The 17777-nt window shown below is 34.9% G+C and overlaps 1 protein-coding gene across 10 annotated transcripts in view; it reads left to right on the top strand.

Annotated features, from left to right (window-relative positions):
* The window catches only part of LOC101897704 (cullin-associated NEDD8-dissociated protein 1), a 173440-nt gene that overhangs the window by 93547 nt on the left and 62116 nt on the right, over positions 1–17777 (top strand). The window contains exon 7 of one of the 10 annotated variants that reach the window (XM_059130055.1): positions 12833–13845. The exons of 8 other annotated variants lie outside the window; for them this stretch is intronic. In XM_059130055.1, coding sequence (XP_058986038.1) covers positions 12833–12855 — 23 coding nt within the window. In that variant the 3' untranslated portion in view covers positions 12856–13845. Of the gene's footprint in view, positions 1–9472; positions 10874–12832; positions 13846–17777 lie in introns of those variants that run through there. One more of the 10 variants, XM_059130060.1, reaches the window with a different exon arrangement.

Here is a 17777-nt window from a genome sequence, read left to right as displayed (position 1 = left end):
GTTTTCAACTGATTCCGTTACCAACAAACAGCAATTGATTTTTATATATATAGATATATATATATATATTTTTTTTTTAGGTATTTAGTTTTTACCATTCGATTAAACTATATCTGAAGTACAATATTCCTAGGAAGTTTGAATATATCAGTTTCCTTTCGTTTTTTTTTTCTCCAGAAAAGTCCTCTTTCTTTGGCACTATCAATAAAGGACTATTATAGGGTGAATTACTTTCAGATATAATTCCCTGTTTCAGCATATCTTGTACTTGATTTAAACTTTCTTTTTTATGTAGATACATTTAGATAACGATACATTTTAGTAGGTTTATCTGTTGTTGTTTTTATTTCATATTGAATAACATTAGTTTTTTCTAGTGTTTGGGCTTCAGTGTAAATTAAATCGCTAAAAGAGTCCAATGTTTTTTCTAAAGCTCTTGTTTCCTCCTTATTCAAACCAGAAAACAAGTGTTTCATTACTTTTTCGTCGATATTAAGATATTCTAATTGATATATTTCATTTGATTCGTATGAACAATACTTAAAAATGGTACGGTTTTCTCATTCATAATTAATATTTCGTCTAGTTTATATTTGCTCCTAATGGTTGTAAAATATTTTGTCCAAGAATAGCGTCAAAATGCCTATCGCCTAAATTAGTAAGTTTCCATGACATAGTTGCATATTCTCCACATTCTATGGGTAAATTAGTTATAATTTCATACAAAAATTCTGTTTTACTGTTCAATGATGAAAAATATATTCTTTCCTTTCAACATTTCCTTTTATATTCTAACAATTTATTTTCATTCACTAATGAAGTTGTGGGCCCAGTATCAATCAAAGCTTTAATTGTGTTTTTTCCTATTGTAAGGCTAATTATTGGAAGTGCCGTTTGGAGGCTCTTAAATGAAAATTTAAGTGATCGTCGATTTCCTTTGCACAATGAACCCCTGAATTAATGTGATCGATCTCCATATCATCACTTTTTTGATATTGGACATTGTGTTGTGTGCTTCTTCTTTGCATACTGTAATTGTTGTTACGCATTTGGAAAATTTTGAAAGCTACGATTTTGTTTGTTGTAATATGGATTATGATTGTAACTTGAATTGTTCATATATGAACCTGATGGCCTATTTTGTACTTGATTTCTATAATTTATTCCCTCTCTTAAAATTGTTGCATTTTGGGTATGTTGTGTTTGGTTTGTAAATTATTATTATTATTATTATTCCCGAACTCCAAAATTTTGAATTAACGCCTTTTTCGTTTCGGTCATCCGGCCTCCTTGCAGGATGTTACCTCGTTAAGCATGAAAAAATCCTCACAACAATAAACAAGGAAAAAAGGCTGAAAGTTCGGCCGGCCTGGTTAAGTTCGTAAATGGTCCATGTAGGTCCACGTTTTCGTGTAGCCCCCATATAACGGTACCTCTCCATATTCGGTATTTGTATGGCAGTTTGATGATTTTAGCGACATTATAGAATTGTTTCAAATTTCGTATTTAAAGTTCGTAATGACAAATTCGTATGCATGCATATTAGCCACCGTATATCGGTTTTTATTTAAACGGTATTTTTCGATGATTTTTGTTTTAAGTTTTTCCAGTTCTTCCCAAAGGTTTGGTATTTAAAGTTCGTCCGCCCGACTTTTCTTGTTAGTACTCCGACTGCACCACCGAGTTGCTCATGATTAATTCATCCTGTGGATCAAAAAGCAATACGAAGCATCAATCTTAATTACAATAAATTTATCATTCATGTATTTTCCAAATCAAAAGGACACTAAAAAATTACAAAAATAAAGTATCGGTATTTCACGAAATAGGTAATAACCGCAATTGTCTCCAGTGGTTAAGCATAATTATTATATCAGGTATTTCTGGTTAGGTTATATAATATACCGTAACAACGAAAGAATGTTACAATGAAATGGAGAAATTTAAATTTAAAGGATTGATATTAGTTATCAGAAGAAAGGTTATGGAATGTGATCAGAAGGGCACCGAAAGGAATCATGATTATTATTTTCTTTTTTTTTTGCGATATATTAGCGACATTATTGACCGGAATTGTTTCAAACTTGGTATGGGAAGATATTAATGGGTACTACAACCTATGACAAAAATTACTTATGCAAGACCATATTTTCGTGAGAATGGAGAAAAATTTAAAAGATTGATATTAGAAGATAAGTTAAGGAATGTGATCAGGAGTGCATCGAAAGGGATCATGATTATTATTATTTTTTTGCGATATATTAGCGACATTATTGACCGGAATTGTTTCAAACTTGGTATTGGAAGATATTAATGGGTATGGCAAAAATTACTTATGCAAGACCATATTTTCGTATAGTCCTTATGTACAGATAATAATGGAATATGTGTCTGAGTGCATGCTGAGATCATAAGTCAAATGTTCACCCACAGACCGTTTGAGTTCTCTCTGGGTAGCATTTCTAGTGCTGTGGTGATGTGATAAAGAGGGTTTTGTAGGTATATTGACCGTGAGCCCTTTCTTGCCTTTCTTTTTAATTTCTTTCCACATTGCAATAAACTGGTTAAGTTATTTCGTCTTTCACAGTTTTAATTAAATCTTTTGGCTTTATGATAGCAAAGATCTATGCATAAAAAACACTGCACTATCCCTCCAACTTGTAGGAATAGAAAATTCTTAGTTGCTCACAGAAGACTCTGGGCTTTGATCCGTCCTTATATATTGACAAGTCAATTAGTGATGGGCTGGGTCCGTTCCATTCATCCCTGTTTGATATGTCCTGTCCATTCCAAACAGGGATGAATGGATGAATGCCAATATTAACTTTGATATAATGTTTTATAGCTATAGCAAACTTACCTATAAAGGATTTCCGCTTCGCAGATTGTTTGATTTTTAACACAAGATCCATTATGTTAGATAGATATAGATCATCTTCACAACAGATTTTGCGTTAGCAAAAATATTTGGATGCGTGAAATTTGAAGAGAGTTGGATGGTTATTTCGCATTCTTGAACCCTATGTGGGGGAGGACCCAGAAAAATTGTCCGATATCTACCATCTTTATAACAGATCTTGTGTTGATGGAAATATTGAGATGTGACAAGTTTGAATGGAATCAAGTGATAATTTCGCGTGTTATGAGCTTCAGCAGCAGTGGACTGATATATCCCATCTTCACACCAGACCTTGGGCTAATAAAAATATTGTGATCTTTGTAATTTGAATAGATCCGGATGCTTATTTCGGACTTTATAATCGTTTTGCTTATTCAAAACTTTGACCCTTTGTGGGGGAGGTATCAGAAGGAATGGTCCGATATCTACTGTCTTTATAACAGATTTTGGGTTTATAGAAATACTGAGAAGTGTCAAGTCTGAATGGAATGTTAATTTCGTGTTTCATGGGCTTCATGAATATTCAAAATTTTGACCGTTTGTGGGGAGGTACCAGAAAGAGTGGGCCGATGTATTCCATCTTCACACCATATATTTCCCTCCATAAATCTAAAAGATTCATTTGATTTTCAGTTTCATTTCGGTTGCAAAAGACTTCATTTCCACTGTAAAAGGTTCCATTTTCGTTGCAAAAGGTTTCATTTCCATTGCCAAAGGTTTCATTTCCGTTGCAAAAGGTTTCATTTCAATTGAAAAAGGTTTCATTTCAATTGCAAAAGGTTTCATTTAATTTGAATATGCTATATATTGGCTCAATTCAGGTAAAAATCGCAGCCAAGTAACAAAAATATATATATATATATTACTTTTCTATAATCTTGCGCCGTCGACAAAATAGACAGCCCGCACCGCACTTTGGTGCAGAATCTGTACCTTTTGAACGAATGCAGATATTTTCCATTGTTGCTGTTGTAGCAGTTTTAACATGATCCGTTGTTTGTGTTCTGATTAATCCGGATCTTCCTCAATGTCCAGGTTTAGGAATTCTTCTACCTTTATAAGCTGCGGCCAGAGATCATGTGGACGGAGTTGGGTAGGTTTGGCTGGACAATTATCGCTGTATCGCTGAACCTCTCTCTCTCTCTAGATCATGCAGGTCCTTCCGTAAGGGAAGAACGCTCGTCTCCTAATGTAAATGGTCCACAGGAGTCATGAGGAGGCACCCTGTTGCAGTTCTTAGGTCGGCATTCTGGCAGGTCTGAATATTTTTCCTCTGCGTTGCACTCGTATTCGCCGACCACACTGGAGTGGCGTAGCTAACCACAGACCGACCTATCGCTTTATAAGAGGTCAACAAGGTTTCCTTATCCGCACCCCAAGTGCTGCCGGCTAACTACTTGAGCACCTTGTTCCTACTTTTCATTTTATCGCAAATAGCTGTGGCTTGCGCGGAAGACTTGAACATGCTATAGAATGTGACCCCAAGGATTTTGGGGTAGTTGGTGGTCGGTATTATGTGCCCCTCGACCTGCACATTCAGCTGTGCTCTCATCTCCGCAGTCAATGTGGTAAATAGTGTGGCCGTCGATTTAGTGGCGGATATTTTCATATTCCTCGCATGGAAGAAGGCGGCAAGCTCCGCGAGATAGCTATTCACCCTGACACATATGTCATCAACTACAGGTCCCGACGCCATGATCGTACAATCATCCGCATAAGTTACGATCTCGATGCCGTCTGGAGGGCGCAGAATTCCGGAAAGGTAGAGGTTAAACAGTTCCGGAGATATCACCCCACCTTGGGGAACTACCTGTTTCACTCTACGGGGCTTGGACTTCTGGTTGAGTCTTCGCCTGTTGTAGTGCTATATAGTGGACGGAAACCGTGTTGATGGTTAGCAACTGAACTGTTTCCTCTGATACTGGGGAGGAGTAAAGCCTCGAGAGTCTTTGCTACTGGCGACAAAAGCGAAGTTGGCCTGATTCGCATTTGCTGGCATCCTTGCCATGCTTCAGTAGCGGGACCACCCTACCTATTTTCCAGGCTTCGGGAACTATGTGGGTGGCTAACGACAAGTTAAGGACTTTGGTTAGATACTCAACTCCCGGTGTATCCAGTTGCTTCAACATTACCATTGATATTCCGTCCGGGCCCAACGCTTTAGATGACTTAGCGTTTCGGATGACATTCACAACATCACACATCGTAAACTGTGGAGGTACATCCTCGGCGGGAAGAGCTCTTATACGACGTAGTACTCTTCGCCTCGCCCTATCACTCTCGGGGTGCTCGACAAATTGGCGGTTAAAATGGCCAGCGCACCTCTTCGGATCAGTCGCCGTTACGTCATTAAATGTGCCTGCTGTCCTATCATCGTTACCCACAGTTTACTCAAATCGGTTCCAATGTTGCAACACTTCAGATGGTCTAGCCACTTTTCCGCTTATGCTCCTGTACCAACCTGTTGACTTCCACTGTCAGTTCACTGACTCTGGGATCAGTAGGGTTGGTACGATGGAGCTCATCACGCTCATTCGCTAATCCCGCTGCCTCTGCTGGGAAATTTGGTGTTACTTCGGGTATTCGACCAGCAGTTACAGTTTGTCAAATAATTCTTTGCAAAATGCAAAAAAGTCGTAATTTTTATATTTAAATTGAAAATGTATAAACAAAAACGAACTTTGTTACACTTTTTCTTTTATTTTATATTAAAGGTGACAGTTACTATTGACATTAATAAAAAAACATGTAAGTAACAAAAACAAAACAAAAGCAAATATTCTCTTGTCAATTAAATCTTTGTAAAATGTAAACATAGGTCGAAAAGGAAAACAAAACTAAATAACGGTACATCATTTTCGAAAAAAAAATTTGGTCTGCTTCTTGAATTTGCTCTCCACTAATATATTAATACGATTTATTATTTCGTCAAGTGCACATTTAAACAGAAACTGCGATTTTAACCATGCCTAGAAAACGAGTTGATGATAATTTAATTCAGTTAGTTTATTACAACTATTATAAGGGAAACACGGCAAAAGAATTGGCGGAAATGTTTAATATTAAATTGAGGACCATATATATTATAATTAATCATGCAGAAAAAGAAAATCGTCTGCACCTTAACAATTCTAAGGGAAGACCATCAAAACTCAACAGACGCGATCAGTCCAAAATTTAAAAAAAAAATAGAAGAAAATCCGCAAACAAGTCTGAGGCAGTTGGCATTGGACATAAAAAATGAGTGTCATAAGGAAGTGAGCCACGAGACTGTTAGAAAAGTCTTAAAAATCCACAAGTACTCGTCTCATGTAGCCAGAAAGAAGCCATTGCTTTCTGCTGTTAACATTGAGAAGCGGCTTACATTTTCTATTAATAATGTTACAAATACTGAGGAGTACTGGAAGGACGTAATTTTTTGCGATGAGACAAAAATCATGTTATATCATCATGACGGACCCAGTAAAGTATGGAGAAAGCCAAACTGCACTTCAACAAAATACCAACAGTTAAGTTTGGCAAGCTCTCTGTAATGGTGTGGGGTTGTATTTCTTCAAAGGGCGTTGGGGAGCTGCGTATTTTTAACGAAACTATGACGAAAGAAAATTATTTGGACATTCTGAAAATGTATTATCCAGGAGTGCCAAAAGTTTCGGGTTTGTTGATCCTCAAAAGCCAAATAAACTTAAGTATAAGTTGTATCAGGACAACGACCCCAAACACAAATCGTTACTTTACAGGACCTGGTTGCTTTATAATTGTAGCAAAGTTATTGACGCTCCTCCCCAAAGTCCAGACTTAAATCCCATAGAAAATTTGTGGGCATTATTGAAGAAAAAGGTTGCAAAACGCGGTCCTACCAATAAAAACGCTTTAGTCAAAGCAATACAAGAAGAATGGCAGAAAATTCCTGAATATTACGATATAAATGGACTAATACAGTCAATGCCGCGTCGGCTAAAGGCAGTCATGGATGCTAATGGACACCATACCAAATATTAACCTTCTTAGTAAAAAAATTTTAAAGTTTCTGTTGTAATTCTACTATGAGTTTTCGTTTTGCAAAGAATTTATTGACAAGAAAATATTTGCTTTTATTTTGTTTTTGTATTTTTTTTTTTAATTAGAAACGTACAATTTTTTTCATTAATATCAATATTTACTATTAAATCTAATATATAGTAAAAGAAAAAAATGTAAAAAAAATAGTTTTCTTAATAAATTTTTACTTTATATATGAAAAAAAATAATTTTTTTTAATTTTGCAAAGAATTATTTGACAAACTGTATATAGCGAGCGGCTGCAGCTTTGAAGAGTCCCGGAAAATCCCATTGAAATCCCCTAGTACCAGCCGGTTATTGCCTTCCAAAAGTGGACTTATATTAGGCAAGTAACGCGGTTCACAGCTATTAAGCCGCTTGATATACACATTAAGCACCTCTACCTCGGCAGTTCCACACTTGACTGCTACCCCCATACACTCCAAGTATGGGTCACTAGAGACTAGCTCAAGCGAGATAGGTCTGTATTGAACAGAATGGTGTAACAGGAACGCTAATCCCCCACCTCCACACCTGGTGCGATCTTTCTTCAATACGTTGTAACCATTGCAACGTTGTAAGCTACAATTTTCATTGATCTTGGTTTCCTGTAACGCTGCGAACTTAATATTCCTCCGATTCATAAAATCCACTATCTCATCAATTTTACCTCGGAGTCCGTTGCAATTGAATTGTAAGAATGATGCACTGTCCGGAATTGGAAGAGTCACATGTGGCGTTGGGTGCTGCGGTAAAGGTTGCTGTTCTGGAGACTGCGGGGGTGTTCCATACTCTGACGACGACTCGGGAGTTGACGACGAGGTCGTGGACTCACTGGGGACTCCGTTGGTACAGCACGATGCAACATAGTCTATAGTCTCGCAACCGGGTTAAACCGGAACAATTCCTAAAATGCACCCATCTTCCGCATCCATTACATCGCACCGAGACTGATCTATGGTGGATGGTGTTTTGGCAAAACGTACAGAACCATGGTCCGGTGTTTTCCTCAAGCCCGACACGGACCAACAGAATCCGGAGCAAGCATTCCGGGATGTGCTGCACCCAATACAGAAAAATAAACAAACACGAAGTGTCAAAGAACCTGCTGCCGTGGGATTGATTCATTCAGTTTTTTTGTTGACAGGTAACACAATCAGCTTTCTGCTAAATTAAAAAAAAAATCAATGTTTTTAAAAGTTTTTTTTTTTTTTAATTAAAAATACTTATTTGTTCCTTGATGTTTCTATCACCTGTATATAAAAACAATTATAGACCTATCGACACGGAATTACGCATTAAACTAGAGTTTATGGCTGAATAATTTAGTGGGTGAAATGTACCACAACTTTTATGTAAAAAATTAAAAGGTTTCCGAATATTTTTAATTGCAGCGAAATCACAATTTGCCGAAATATAAGAATATTCCAGTGAAATATTAAGAAGCCCACAGGGCCCATTACTTATATTATCTATATAATAATTTACTAAAAACTTAAATACTACCCCACGATTCACCATCATCAACTAAACAAAAGTCTAGTAAGGCAGTAAAAATGTGCAGCAAATCGAGTAAAAAAAGAAGATAACTATTTTTTACTTCCTAAGAGAGTATAAATAGTAACTTACATCGTAACACCCTACAAATAGAATTCACAAGATAATGTAAAGGCTCCACAGCCCAACAGAAAGAAAAAAGAAAATCCATAATAAACAGACTCAAACACCACAAAAACATAGCCTACATATTTAGGCGAAGATGTTAAATTACTTTAAACCTAAACAGATAATTGGTTAAGATAAATGAAGCTGATTACACAATCTTACAGCTCTAGCAACAAAGGACCTCTTACCAAAGGAGATCGAAGGTTAGGTTAGGTTCAAGGACGCTCGGTTGTCTTTTGGTATCCGCTCCATTTGGAGACCTCCTACAGATCTTGCCGTGTCGTCTTTAGCCACTTTAATCTTCTGGCTACGTTTTGGTATAGCCCCCATATAATGGTACCTCCCTATATTCGAAATGTTGATTTAAAGTACATGATTCACCGATTTTTTTTTTAAGTTTTGCATTTGAATATTGTGATGGCCAAGACAAATTTTGCCTATGCAGGTCCACGTGGTCATATAGATCCCCTAATAAAACGGCTACATTTGATATTTTTTGGAATTTAAAAGATTATTTAACGGATTTTATTTTTTTTTGAAAATTGTCGTATTCGTTCCCAATGGTGGAGGGTATTCAAAGTTCGGCCCATCCGATCTTACAGCTTTGGTGGGCGAGGGCCTGAACTTCCCTAAACCGATTAACTTAGCTTGATGGTTGCTCTGTGATGAGAGGTTCAGTTGGTGCTAACAAAGGAATAATGTCCTGGGTTAAACGCAACTATTTCGTCAGGACTGTCAGACATCGGACAAAGTGGACGGAGTTTAAACACGGTTATTTTCTAGACAAAACTGTTGCAAATTCTTCGAACGTGAACTTTAGATATCGTGCATGCTTCCGAAAATATAATTTGAAGCTCTTAATTCCAGCTTCCCATAACCCTCCCATGTGAGGGGCACCAACAGGTATGAAATGCCACGATAGATCCTGATCTGATAACGAGGAAGAGACTCAGCCAGTACTTTCTTGGAGGAATTTTCTAAAACGCCTCTTAATTTCTCGCGAAGCTCCAACAAAGTTTTTTCCGTCTGGGGTCTCGACATACAAGTTGATCACCCCCGCACTGTAGCATATTACTATCATATTGGAAGGTGATGGACTAAATGACGTTTTAACGAAGCAGGAGCACGTCGGATTCCGGCCTTATTACTCGCTGTAATGGGGTGGGTTCTAAGCTTCAGGTCAATCCTTCAGCTACGTAATATTATTTTAAAGTACGTGCTCAAGTTTTATTAAAAGCAAATATAATTGATAGAGGCTTTCCATTATGGCTAGTTCGAATTATTAGGACGACCAAATATTTTGCGTCCATTGTACCCTCCCAACCGATCACAGATCAAATCAATACTGCACTTTACCTGTGATTCCCTACATGTTAATACCCCCTCTACCTTACTACGCTAAGGAACCAGACTTATGAAATATTTATATAACGGAAGACATCATTATTTTATTTAAAAGAAATACAAAATTATCCATAGATAATTTATATAATCACATAGTTCCAACTGGATTTAAAAAAAGATAAGCATTTGGATCAAATAATATTCATACAATATATATAAATTCAGAAGATTTAATTTAGAAATATCAAATAAAATTATAAGCTTGAAGAGTTTAAGTTTAGCAAACGAAAAAAAAATAGGAGAACTAAACTGAAAAATTAAAAATATTAAAATAAAAATAAAATAAAAATTAAAAATAAAAACCTCCCTAATGTTTCTCAAGTATTCAAGCTTAGAAACTAAGAGATTAAAATTTCAAATGTTTACGCATATTCATTGTTGGCTAATGACATTGGCAAAGAAGAAACAGAAAAATGTTCTCTCAAAAAGTTTTATAGTATGCAAATAATTAGATTATCAAGTACTCACTATTTGTTTGTGTCTGTAATTTTTGTAAAAACTCAAATATAGAGATGCGGTAAATTGTGCTGAGTTGTGCTCACTTAGCACAATTTTTCGTCCATACATAACGAATTTCCACCCTTACTCGTTACTATCTAAAAATGTATAACTTCTGTAATATGTGGAATTTTTGAAATCTGTAATTTTTGTAAAAACTCAAATATCGAGATGCGGTAAATTGTGCTGAATTGTGCTCACCTAACACAATTTTTCGTCCATACATTGAAAATTTGTATCTCTACTCGTTACTCGTTAAAATCGTAAAAATTAAAATCGCGTTTTTAGAAAGAAGATATCGAAAAACTAAAAGTTGTGCTGATTTGTGCTAACCTAGCACAATTTTTCGTCCATACATTGAAAATTTGTATTTCCATTCGTTACTAGTTAAAATTGGAAAAAATACATATATAACGAAAAATTCCTCTAATTTTTGTAAAAAATCAAATATCGAGATGGGGTGAATTGTGCTGAGTTGTGCTCACTTAGCACAATATTCGTCGATACATAACGAAATTCCACCTTTACTCGTTACTCGCTAAAAATTAAAAAAATGTATAACTTGTATAATTGTTTGAAAAGTTGTGCTGAATTGGGGCTACCTAGCACAATTTTTCGTCCATACATTGAAAATTTGTATCTCTACTCGTTACTCGTTAAATTCGTAAAAATCAAAATCGCATATTTAGAAACAAGATATCAAAAAACTAAAAGTTGTGCTGATTTGTTCCAACCTAGCACAATTTGTCGTCCATATATTGAAAATTTGTATTTTCATTCGTTACTAGTTAAAATTGAAGAAAAATCAAATCAAATGCATGCTTCCGAAAATATAATTTGAAGCTCTTAATTCCAGCTTCCCATAACCCTCCCATGTGAGGCGCACCAGCAGGTATGAAATGCCACGATAGATCCTGATCTGATAACGAGGAAGAGACTCAGCCAGTACTTTCTTGAAGGAATTTTCTAAAACTCCTCTTAATTTCCTTTCGTCCATACATAACGAATTTCCACCCTTACTCGTTACTATCTAAAAATGTATAACTTCTGTAATATGTGGAATTTTTGAAATCTGCATGTTGTGCTGAATTGTGCTCACCTAACACAATTTTTCGTCCATACATTGAAAATTTGTATCTCTACTCGTTACTCGTTAAAATCGTAAAATTAAAATCGCGTTTTTAGAAAGAAGATATCGAAAAACTAAAAGTTGTGCTGATTTGTGCTAACCTAGCACAATTTTTCGTCCATACATTGAAAATTTGTATTTCCATTCGTTACTAGTTAAAATTGGAAAAATACATATATAACGAAAAATTCCTCTAATTTTTGTAAAAAATCAAATATCGAGATGGGGTGAATTGTGCTGAGTTGTGCTCACTTAGCACAATATTCGTCGATACATAACGAAATTCCACCTTTACTCGTTACACGCTAAAAATTAAAAAATGTATAACTTGTATAATTTTTGAAAAGTTGTGCTGAATTGTGCTCACCTAGCACAATTTTTCGTCCATACATTGACAATTTGTATCTCTACTCGTTACTCGTTAAATTCGTAAAAATCAAAATCGCATATTTAGAAACAAGATATCAAAAAACTAAAAGTTGTGCTGATTTGTTCCAACCTAGCACAATTTTTCGTCCATATATTGAAAATTTGTATTTCCATTCGTTACTAGTTAAAATTGAAAAAAATACATATATAGCGAAAAATACCTCTAATTTTTGTAAAAAATCAAATCAAATGCATGCTTCCGAAAATATAATTTTAAGCTCTTAATTCCAGCTTCCCATAACCCTCCCATGTGAGGCGCACCAGCAGGTATGAAATGCCACGATAGATCCTGATCTGATAACGAGGAAGAGACTCAGCCAGTACTTTCTTGGAGGAATTTTCTAAAACTCATCTTAATTTCTTTTCGTCCATACATAACGAGTTTCCACCCTTACTCGTTACTATCTAAAAATGTATAACTTCTGTAATATGTGGAATTTTTGAAATCTGCAAGTTGTGCTGAATTGTGCTCACCTAACACAATTTTTCGTCCATACATTGAAAATTTGTATCTCTACTCGTTACTCGTTAAATTCGTAAAAATCAAAATCGCATATTTAGAAACAAGATATCAAAAAACTGAAAGTTGTGCTAATTTGTTCCAACCTAGCACAATTTTTCGTCCATATATTGAAAATTTGTATTTCCATTCGTTACTAGTTAAAATTGAAAAAAATACATATATAGCGAAAAATACCTCTAATTTTTGTAAAAAATCAAATCAAATGCATGCTTCCGAAAATATAATTTGAAGCTCTTAATTCCAGCTTCCCATAACCCTCCCATGTGAGGGGCACCAGCAGGTATGAAATGCCACGATAGATCCTGATCTGATAACGAGGAAGAGACTCAGCCAGTACTTTCCTGGAGGAATTTTCTAAAACTCCTCTTAATTTCTCGCGAAGCTCCAACAAAGTTTTTTCCGTCTGGGGTCTCGAAGTTACAGTACCCACAGTTATAATACCCACTGTGACAAATACTTTTTAAGAAACCCAAATCTGAAACAGTGTTGCAGATTCAAAATAAAGAAATTCCAATCTGCAACAATGTTGCAGAACAAAGAATAAAATTGATAACAAAACTAAAGACTAATCCAGAATAGTCAAAATGCAAGCTAAGCATTTTGACCATTGATATGAAATAAGTTCTAGCTATAAGTAAGTCTTAAGTCATTGTTCATGGAATAAATTTCAAAACCGGGATTACTGCATTTTATTTATTACGAATTATTACTGGCGCAGTCGGTAGGATCGGTATCAGTATCGGTATTAATTGATTCCGAAAACAAAATTTAACAAATACAATATACCGGATTCTAAAAAAGTGAACGTGAATTTCATTTTATAATGAATTCGGATAACGAAGTGACTCTTTAATAATGAATGTAAAAGTGAAGTTTAATTAAAAAAGGATCACATGAGAACAAAGAAAATATACCGGATTCTAGAAAAGCAGATGTAAACGTGAAGTTTCATTTAATATAGAATTCGGACAACGAAGTGATTTCTTAATGATTAATATAAACGTGAACTTAAGAACTCAAACAAAGCGATTCCTATGATATCAATATAAACGTGAAGTTTATTTGACAAAGAATTGCATAAGAACTTAGAAGTGATCGCTTTATCCAAACGGTATAATTGAAGCATCAACACCATAACCCGCAATACAACCCCAAGAAAGATAACCGCTCACCCAGACAACAACAAAGCTCGTAATCAACACAGAAGGAGTGATAGAAATCTTGCCCCGAAGGAAGCGAGGAAAGGATCTATTGGGAGTAGGTTATATAGTTTTATTTAAATATAGTTATTATTTAAAGAGGGTAATAAACAAAGTTGTGTAATTAAAAAAAAAATAATTGAACAAAAAAAATATTGTGAACCATGGCTCAAAATAGAGTAACAATCGACCCCATAAAATACTTGTCCAAATTACCATCTTTTAATGACAGCTTTAAAAGTCTACATACATTTATAGATCTTGTGGATAGGGTAACTTCAATATTGGACACATATGACGATGTATCCAAGAGTATATTTTTAGATATAATAAAGTCAAAGCTAGTTGGTCAAGCCAAAGACGTTAGTGACATTAATAATCATTTGACGTCATGGACAACACTAAATACAGTGCTAACAAATAATTTTGGAGATCGATTATCAATAGAGCAACTTTACGATCAAATGTGGTCACTTAAGTTCAAAACGAACGCAAAAGACTTTTATGATGATATTACGTCTACTCTCAGTCGGCTCAATATGAAGAGCCGCATCCTATATCAAAATCAGGTAGGTTATGATGCTATCATAACCGCCAATAAAAGAAGTGCATTAGACATATTTAAAAATAAGCTTATAGAACCAATGCGTTCTATAATCATTTGTTGGAATCCGGCAAATATCGAGGATGCTATGAAAATTCTATATGATACCAAATATGCCTATTACAACCCAACCCCAGATAAAACTTCAAATAAAAAGTTTAACAAAAATCAAGGAAAAAATTTTACTAATAACCATAATTCGAGCCCAGAGCGAAATAATCATACTAATAGTAGATTTTATCAAAATCCAAACCAACATCGGAATGATAATGATAATGACAGACCAATTCCGATGAAGGTGGAAAATTTTCAACGGGACAGTTCAACAAACTGGTCCACATAATGATAGGAAAATGTAAATTCTTATTAGACACAGGTGCAACGAATTCCTTAGCCAACCATAACGTTTTCCATTCAACAAGAATTGTAAAATTAAAAAAATTAATAAAGAATTAAAATATGTAACAAAACAGATAAGAAGCTTTTGGTAGAAATGAATGAATTATTACGTATTCAGGAAGTTAGTGAAATACACAACTTTAAAAAAGGTTTCGTCTGAAATAAAAAAATATAGACTCATATTGATTATAGGAAATTAAATTAAACGAAAAAACGGTGGATGACAATTACACAATTCCGAATATAACTGATATTCTAGACAAATTAGGGAAAATCCAATTATTTTTCTATTATTGATCTTAAAAGCGTATTCCATCAAAAAGAGGTTGAAAAGAGAGATAGACCTAAGACTGCATTTTCAGTCGACAATGGTCATCATGAATTTAATAGAATGCCATTCGAATTGAAAAATGCACCGTGCTCTTTTCAACGATTGGTTGATAACATTCTTAGAGAGAATGTATCGAAAAAAGAATGTATGGTGTACATGGACGATATTATAATTTTCTCGAATGGTTTAGAGAAACACATTAAAAATTTGAAATCAGTATTGCTAAAATTGAGAAATGCAAGACTTAAAGTGCAATTAGACAAATGTGAATTTCTAAGAAAAGAGGTAGAATTCCTTGGTCATATCGTAAATGAGAAAGGAGTTTTTCCTAACAAAAAGAAGGTTGAAATAATAAAAAACATACCAATTCCTAAAACAGAGAAAGATATAAAATCATTTTTAGGAATGACCGGTTACCACCGGAGATTCATACAAAATTACGTTCATATAGCAAACCAATGACACAATGTTTAAAAAAAGGATTCCAGCATAAATATTACAAACCCAGATTATCAGGGCTGTCATAGAAACCAATTTTGTCACTATTGGTTTTAAAAACGACAAGAAAAAATGATTTGGTGTCATGTTTATGTGGCATTGCGCAGTTAGTAGAAGGTGTGTCCGGCATTTCACTTGGTCTCACGGAAGATGTTGATGTTTCAGTTGAGGAAGAAATGCCCTCAACATCTTCAAAGTGCCCATTGGTTGCAGTTGAAGAAGAAATGCCCTCAACATCTTCAAAGTGCCCATTGGTTGCAGTTGAAGAAGAAATGCCATCAACATCTTCAAAACACCCATTGATTGCAGATGTTCCCACAAATGCTCCAAAAAGGTTAAGAAAAGAAAATACCAGCGACCGTTTAAAAAAATTTTTAGATGACCAAAGTGAAATCAATTTGGAGTTAAATGCAAATGTTAAGGAGATGGTAAAAATAGAGCAACAAAACGCAAGCAGTCTAAAGCGCACTTATAGGGCTATTGAAAAAGGAAATGAGTTAGTCGCGAGGGCTGTCAATGATTTAAAAAAAGAGTTTGTCCGGTATAGTGAAGGAATTTTAAATTGCAAAAAGGAAAAATTGAAAATAATGAAGAGACAATTGGATCTGGAAACGAAAAAGTTAGAGTTCCAAGAAAACAAAGAAAACCTAAAGAACCTGTACCAAAAAAGAAATTAATTTAGTGCCTATATTAGTTTAGTTTTGACATATGTACATAGAATGTACCTTTTAATTTTGTTATTTAATGTTTAATTTTTATGTTTTATTTTTGTTAACTAATGAATAAAAGACTGAATTTATCTAATGAAAGTTTCACCCTTTCTTATTTAGCTATAAAGTGTTAGCTATTTCATCCCTAATTCTTTGACCTTCACTTTGTTGTGAAGTTGATGATTGCAACACAACGTTCTCCTCTATATCGTTGGATGGTAACGGTACATCATTTTCGTTGCATTCCAATTTGTAGAATCTGCAGATGTTGTGTACGGCGCAGCTGACATTTATAATTTTCACCACTTTTTCTGGCTGATAATGCAATGTACTCATTAAGCACCGAAACCGGCTTTTTAAAACTCCAATAGTTCGCTCAACGATATTTCGAGCTGAAGAATGAGCCATATTGAATTTATATTCTTTGGAGTTATAGCGCGGATCTCTGTGCGGTGTTAACAAATAGGGTTCAATTCCATATAAAATTTTGCTTGGCAGTACTTATATTCCACACAAAGGAGTCATGATTGGAGCCGGGATACCGTGCATCCACAGCTCGAATATTCATTTCACCGTCACAAATCTGAGGATTAATAAGTACGACTTTTATTATAAAATATAAAACTAAAATTCATTTCCACTTACAATCATGGCATTCATACTGTAATAACCCTTTCGATTGAAATATAAATGATCGCCAATGCTAGGCTTTATAATTTTTACGTGTGTCCCATCAATGCAACCAATTACACAAGGAATTTTATATTTATTATAGAAATGGTCTCTTGATCTTCTTTTTTCATTGTTGTCCATTTTCAATTGAACCTACTGACTACAAATGAATCGCTCCATAACATTGAGAACATCACTTAAAATTGTTGATACGGTGCTTCTTGCGACACTTATATTTGAATCGTTACCGACTGATCTCTGATAAGATCCTTCCGCTAAAAACCGCAACGAAGTAGCAAGTTGCAAAATCGGAAGTATTTTAGAACGCGACAAATGCCTTTCGATAGTGCCAAGGACCATACGAAATGCTTCTTTGTTCAACCTATAATTAGATACAAATCTGCAAAGCAGCTTTATGAGTAAGTTCACGATTAAAAGATTTACTTACGCTATCTCCGGCAACTCCAGTGGGTTGCTGAAATCTCTAAGAGCTTTTCTCGTCACCTTTTCTGAGCGTTCTTCATCCAACAACACAAAAACTACCACTGCTGATGCCATCTTACTTTATTTATAGCGACTTATTCCTTTTTTTTATTTACTTTCCTTTTACTGATATTTAAATGACAAATAAACAAACAACACATGTAAGCAACAACAGCTGTTTCGAACATTGGTTTTATTTACTTTCGAAATTGACAAAACCAACTTGGTTTCATGACACCAAATGAAACCAACATTGGTTTACAAAAACGACAATAAGCAAAACCGACATGGTT

The sequence above is a fragment of the Musca domestica genome, unplaced genomic scaffold, assembly GCF_030504385.1.
Source record: "Musca domestica strain aabys unplaced genomic scaffold, Musca_domestica.polishedcontigs.V.1.1 11, whole genome shotgun sequence".
In the NCBI taxonomy this organism is placed as follows: Eukaryota; Metazoa; Arthropoda; class Insecta; order Diptera; family Muscidae; genus Musca; species Musca domestica.
This window is presented reverse-complemented; position numbering and strand designations above follow the sequence as displayed.